This window comes from Hibiscus syriacus, unplaced genomic scaffold, assembly GCF_006381635.1.
Source record: "Hibiscus syriacus cultivar Baekdansim isolate YM2019G1 unplaced genomic scaffold, ASM638163v2 tig00110156_pilon, whole genome shotgun sequence".
Lineage (NCBI taxonomy): Eukaryota > Viridiplantae > Streptophyta > Magnoliopsida > Malvales > Malvaceae > Hibiscus > Hibiscus syriacus.
In genome coordinates, this window is record NW_024062606.1 from 812,588 (window position 1) to 819,436 (window position 6,849).

The 6,849-nt window shown below is 30.8% G+C and overlaps 1 protein-coding gene across 1 annotated transcript; it reads left to right on the plus strand.

The window, feature by feature from the left end:
• The first annotated feature begins 3,403 nt into the window (after positions 1-3,403).
• LOC120215860 (transcription factor bHLH137-like) lies at positions 3,404-5,252 on the plus strand. Its single transcript, XM_039213395.1, has 8 exons — positions 3,404-3,751; positions 3,824-3,961; positions 4,114-4,179; positions 4,265-4,333; positions 4,434-4,517; positions 4,609-4,809; positions 4,911-5,028; positions 5,163-5,252. The coding sequence occupies exons 1-8, from the start codon at positions 3,440-3,442 to the stop codon at positions 5,180-5,182; spliced, it is 1,008 nt and encodes a 335-aa protein (XP_039069326.1). The 5' UTR covers positions 3,404-3,439; the 3' UTR covers positions 5,183-5,252.
• The last annotated feature ends 1,597 nt before the right edge of the window (positions 5,253-6,849 follow it).

The following is a 6,849-nucleotide window of genomic DNA, read 5'->3' on the forward strand; positions in this document are numbered from 1 at the left end:
ATTCGAGAACATTATCTCGAAAATTTTACCGGTAATACCTCCAACTTTAATTTTTGTATTTTTAATGCGAGAATTTAGGTTATCGTTACAAAATAATTTTTAAACTTATAAAATTTTATTATTATTTTATAACGACTGATCATCATTTTATAATAATTTAATACATTTAATAATTATTTTATAACATCTAAAACTTTAATAATTAAAAAGTTCATTTCAATATAATTTAACCACCATTCATATGCTTTCTATACCTTTTTTTAATAAAACTAGTTTTGGGTGATTTGATTTGATTTTGATATCTTTCCAACATATTTTAAATTATTTTTCTTCCTTTTTAAAAGCATCAATTATTCATTTATTCTTCAATGATATTACTAATTATTATTAACGAATCTACATGTAATATCACAGGGCCTTGGAAATTCCGGTGGGGTTTAATATATTGATTAGCAATGACAATTCTGAAATTAATATATTGATTAGTAATGATAAATATGAAAATAATGACATTTTAATTCGCTTTGGCATTCTTTTGTTTGTATTTAACGCCTGAAGTCATTAAAATCTTGAATCCATGATGTTAGATTATGATATTAAATAAATTAGGTTTTATCGTATTTACTTTAGGAGTAAAATAAAATTATTTTATATAAATTGATAAATGCAAAAACTATATAAATTGGGATTGAGCATATAATTATATACGTAAATTTTAATTTTAGTTTAGTTGTGTACATAACACTTTGATTTTGATTCTGATTCAATTATATACATTTTAAATTAAATACACATATTTATTTTCATATGGAATAAATGTGCTTATTTTCTAGTATAAAATAAAAGGGATCTAAGGTAAAAAGAGGAGAAAATGGAAGGAAGGAAAAGGTAAGAGAAAGTTTGTGAGTGGTGACGGTTAAAGATTAAAAGGAAAGGCAGTTGACGTGGCTGTGTATTTGTTTTTTTTATACTCTTTAAAATAAAACCGGTTTTATGATTTATTCATTAATTTTTTAATTCAAGTAAATTAGGTTTGGACAAGAGGAACATAGACATGATCAAATAAGTATAATATGACTAATCAAAATTATGTTATTAATATATGTTACTCATCACACTAATAATATGTATATAAATGTTATGAACTTAATTTATAAATTTTTATATTATATAATATTAGTATATTTCTAAAATTTTAGAAGGATACAAATTTATAAAAATTTAAAGATAAATATAAATTATTAATAAAAATATAAAAAATTATATTAACAAATAAAAATATAAAAAATATAAAATAATTTTATAATATATGGCACCACGCATGTTGCTTCGTTACCAGTCCCCCATGCAGTAGCAGTAATTGCTGTTTTCCATGCCATGCAGAGAAATCACGTGAAACTGTTGGAATTAATGTTAAAAACGCCGAGAAATCTCCTTGTCTTCTCTACCATATTTTACTTGAAGACGCCGAATAATTCATGAGCATTTTGCATGTAACCCGTTGGCCTGAATACGCCAAGTAATCTCGGGATCTTTAGACGTGTACTGTAAAAAAAACCTAGATGAAAAAATAATGTTGGAATGTTATTGTGAAAAAAATTCCCACAATACATTATTGTGGCACTTTTTCCCATATCTTGCACGAATATATATATATATATATATATATATATATATATATATATATATATATATATATATATATATATATATATATATATATATATATATAATTTCTAACCATTTAGTTGATAATTGTTTGATTTTTTTTGTTTCCGATTATATTTTATTGTATGTATGATAATATTTTTTTTCTTGACTCATTCCCTAACATAGAATATTGTGATTATTTGTGCCTTTGAACTCTTGGACAAGTTTATTCCATTATTATTATTGGTTCGCGGTTCTACAAGTTTTGTTGGTTTCTTTGTACATTTGTATATGGTATTTCATTAGCTTTCGGATATATGTGTCGGATAGGATAATAATAAAGGAGGATTAGTTTTTTATTCGTGCACTTTGGAGACTCTTCATATTTTCCGTTTTTATGTCTGATGATCGAGAACGTAAAAACAATCCATCTCTATATGTCGTTGCCTCAATCATTCACGTTCTTGTTCATCATGTTGACACTAGTTACTCACCGTTATATTTTAATTATGACTATCTTGAATGTGTATCTGATATTATTTTACAAGATGCCTTCTATGGTTAATGTAATCTGCATGCCTATTTTTAAAAATAACTAAACTTTAATTTTAGTGAAATAAATATTTTTTAATATTTTTATATAAAAATTTATAATTTTATTAAAAATTAAAAAAATACCCCAATTACAATGAACATTTAATATCATAATAAAAAAAAGTTAAGCATATAATTAGGACAATTTTCTATAATCATTAAAAAATTAGCAAGTTAAGGTCACATAAAGACCATATAAGGAAAGATTAAAATCTAACCACGAAATTCGAACGAATATAAATACAAACAGATCTGATCGCATCAGTAAACGAACCACAAAAGATAATCAAGCTACTGAAAGACCATTGACAAACTGGAAATCAGACTCGAACGACGTGAAAAGCTATCCATAAACATATTATGAGTATCCAAATCCAATTTAAGGGTCCAAAGCAGGGAAGATGAAATTATTGAATATAAAAAATACAATAAGAATGGGCCGATGATTAGTTGTTCCCCATTCAAGAATTGATTTTGGGCTTACTGTATTCTTCAAGAACTAATATGGGCCAATAAAGGGTGTATAATTTTATTTAAATACAGAATTAAATATTTATTTATAATATAGTTTAATATACTTATTTAATCACTTTAAATTATTTTATATCAGTTCTCAAACTATTAATAAATCTATTAACGTATAATTAATTCTTAGAAATTGATCCCGTAATCTTTTAAAAATTCTCAAACCTTCAAAAACACGATATTAATTTTTAGAAATTCACAAGTTTAACTCCCGAAACTTTTTAAAAAATTTAAATTTTTTAAGTGACATATATAATTCTTAGGACCTTCAAAAATAAGTAGAGGTAATGAAATGTTAACAGAATGATCAAAATGGAATAATAGTGATAATTTGAGGATCGATATAGAATATTTTAAAGTTTAGGGATCAATTTATAAGAGTGTCAGAGTTTCGAGTACCACCTGTGAAGTTAAGTCATTAAATAATTAACATGGATTCATTTGAAGGAGGAGAGAGATAAGACCAGTCAAAATGGACAGACTTTTGCATGAGGAGTTGAACCAAAGATTTTTACTTGAAAAATTTAACGACCCCTTTCTTCTTTGATTCTCTCTCTCTCTCCACCTCATGGTGTTTATATAAAGCCATGGCATCTTTGTTTCTCCTCGTAGACCCACTTTCATCAGCTTTCATCTCAGTCTCTGTGCCTCTCCCATCACTTTCTCTCTTATGGCAGCTTTTTCATACCCTTTTCTTCTTGACTCCACTTACTTCCCCTCCAAACCTTCTTCCTTTACCATGGACGATGGAAACCGCTTCAACTCTGACTCACCACATCTCCTTTTCCGCCATGACCATGAGAGCAGCTGCGTTGTTTCTCAGAGTGATAACGAGGCATCGGTCGGTAAAAAACAAACCACCGGCGGTGGCGATTCCGCCGTGGTGGTGGGTAAGCTTAAAAACGGAGACCAAGTCAGCCTTGTCAGAAACAGGAAACGGAGGACCAGAAATGGGACTGCCTTGAATTCTGCTAAATCCAAGGTATATATGCATGGTGGTTTCAAAGTAAAAATCTGGAGCTTTTCTTATTTTCGTTTTCTTTATTTCGATCAGGATGCAAAAGGAGGGAAAAACAAGTGCAGTAATGGGATGGAAATCGAAAAGAAATCTCCTCAAGATCCTCCAACAGGTTTCATTCATGTAAGAGCAAGGAGGGGCCAAGCAACCGACAGTCACAGCCTAGCAGAAAGGGTACTAAAACCATAGTTAGTCACTTATTTTAAGCGTTCGAACCAACCCTGAGTCACTCCTTGGTTAAACGACCGAGTTAGCTCATCAGGCATTAAAGGCCTTTTAGTTATTATTATTATTATTATTGATGATTTCTGCAAATGGATTTGCAGGTAAGGAGAAAGAAGATCAGTGAGAGGATGAAGGTATTACAATGTCTGGTTCCAGGGTGTGAAAAGGTAGGCAGTTCAGTTCATTTGTCTTAACTGTGATATAAAACAAATTCAAACAAGCTTTCATGTCTGGTTTTCTGTATGAACATAGGTAACTGGAAAGGCACTTATGTTGGATGAAATTATCAACTATGTCCAGTCCTTGCAAAATCAAGTAGAGGTATTCAGTTACAAACCACTCTTTAACTGTTCTCTCTTCTTTCCTATAGTATAAGGTTCAAATAAGCAATATTTTTTAATTTTTGTTTTTGTTTTTTTAGTTTCTGTCAATGAAGCTTGCTTCTGTGAGTCCCATGTTCCATGACTTCGGACTAGACCTGGAAGCTTTAACGGTGAAACCAGAGGTAAAAAGGGAAAAAGAAGAAGCTAAAAGCCATTAATTTATTACAAAAGCTGGTGAAATCTTTGTCTCTGACATGTATAATATTTCTTTAGGGAGTGAACAGTGAAGTATCAACAACAGCAGTGCTGCCATGTATGAAAGAAAGCACCACTCAGGCTTCAGCTTTTGTTGATTCAACAACCGCCACCTTTGCCCCATCTGATAACTATCCTCTTCTGGATGTCTCACCCTCGCCTGCTCTTTTTCTTCACCAGGCCCAGGCCCAGGCCCCCATTGTCTTCTCTCACCATCAGGTCAGTATATAAATAAATACATACATAAATACGTACATACATACATATATACATACATACGTACGTACATTGTGCAGAAGTTGACAAGACATCTTTTTCAGGAGTTGGAGGACCAAAGACAGAAATTTCACAATTCTTCTGGGCTCAACGACAGCTTGTGTTCTTTCTATGAAGTATTTAATGCAGTGAGCTGCCCTACAAACATCTGGTATAGTGCTAGTAAGCTCCCATGTCCTGTCTTCCTTTTTTTTTAAAATATATTTATATCAAATTACCGTGTTAGATATAGCAAATGGTAATAAAATTCTTTGTTCCTGACTTTTGCCTTCTCTTGTGGGCGTTTATCTTTCCAGCAAGCTTGCAGAGAGGATGAATCAAAACAAGGCTTATCTTTTTTATAACTCAAGCAGCATGCCTGGAGGGCACCCTAACATCAATGGAAAAGATCACATCTTTTTGTAGATTCCTTCTTCTTCTTCTTCTCCATTTCATAATTCTCATGCACAAAATTACTTCACCCTACGTTGTTTAGCTTGGGGGGGGGGGGGAACGTTATCATGTAGTACAAATTATTGTAATATAAAATTCCACTTTATGAAAAGTCTCGTTCATATTGTTGCAGTAATAAAAAGTTTTAACACAAGTACGTTATTTTCACATTACTTCTATATATTTAAGCACGTATTTAATTATTACGTCAAAGTTTCATTAACTTTTAATTGAGTCGATATTCGATTAATTTCGTATTCGCATGTGATGCATGCAACGGGTGTGGAGCTGCAACGTGTTGGGGTGTTATATGCGTTCTTGTTGGCCGACAAAAGTCAACTTATGGAAATACGCGTTGTATACTTAAAAGTTTATTCTTATAGTATACTGTGTAAACTAAGGTTGAGGTTTTCCTTTTCTTTTAATGAGCTCATATTTTAGTATTTTGACCGCTACATTAGGATGAGTTCGATAAATTTACTGAATTTAATTTTAAGATATAAATTCCTTATTGATTTTACAATTCTAATTCAAGTTATCTGAATCGATATAGATTAATGAAATCATCTAAGTGTAAATCACCGTAATTTTTTTTTGTTCATGCATAGAGTGAAGACTAATTATCTTATAAGTCTAAATATTGAATTAACATCCTCACAAAGGGGAATCAAACAATATTTTATCAATTGAGTCGCCATGTGTAATAGTTCCCAGACTAGAGCGATCCAATCTCGTCACTACCATAATAATAGCACGCCGATAAAAAAAAATTATAGATGGGGATTCAAATTTTTAGTACTATTTTATATTTTTTCTTTTATTAATATATTATATTATATTTTGACTAATATAAAATAATAGGTATGTATTTGGCCCCATATGCATCTGCTCTTGGTCTTATCACGGGTTCGTCCAATGACAAGTGTAAAATGTGATCCGTCATAGGGTCACAAAATTTAGGGGCTATACATGAATGTCATTTACGCTTGTCCATTTATAATATTTGTGCTATAACGATATTTTCGTTCAGAGGAAAAATAAATTTTTCATTTGAATCTTGGGAAAATGGTAGAGAAAGTTGTAAATGAAGATTTTGATAATATTTTTAATCAGTATTCATGATGAATTTTGGTTAAAAAAACTCCCTCATAATTTCAAATTTGACAAATTATTTTTTATTATAAAATATTTAATGATCTCATTTTGAAAAGTAGCACATTGTAACGCCCCAAATCCCGAGTTAGTAGTTTCATGTTGACCCAAGGGCAATTTAGATGAATCCATTAACCTTATAGAGAAGCTTGGGCCAAGTGAACATTTATTTGGGTTTGTGTTTGGTCCAACATGTGTTAAAAAAGGGTATTTATAAGTGGTGACTAAAGTTAGGAGGACCAAGAAAGCAATTTACCCCTAAACTCTCCCAAGGATGAATTCTTTTAATAAAGGATGATGTCAACGTGGAAGAGCTTTGTCTTTTTTTCTTCCCTCTTTATTTTTTCCCTTCATCTTTCTCTCATAATTCTTTCCTCTTGTATTCTTCAAAGGTGATAA

Excerpts from the sequence above, each read along its gene's own strand:
- LOC120215860 (XM_039213395.1), top strand. The coding sequence starts at position 3,440 with ATGGCAGCTTTTTCATACCCTTTTCTTCTTGACTCCACTTACTTCCCC. Across the intron at positions 3,962-4,113 it reads GTCACAGCCTAGCAGAAAGG|GTAAGGAGAAAGAAGATCAG; the intron begins GTACTAAAACCA and ends ATGGATTTGCAG. Across the intron at positions 4,810-4,910 it reads TTGTCTTCTCTCACCATCAG|GAGTTGGAGGACCAAAGACA; the intron begins GTCAGTATATAA and ends CATCTTTTTCAG.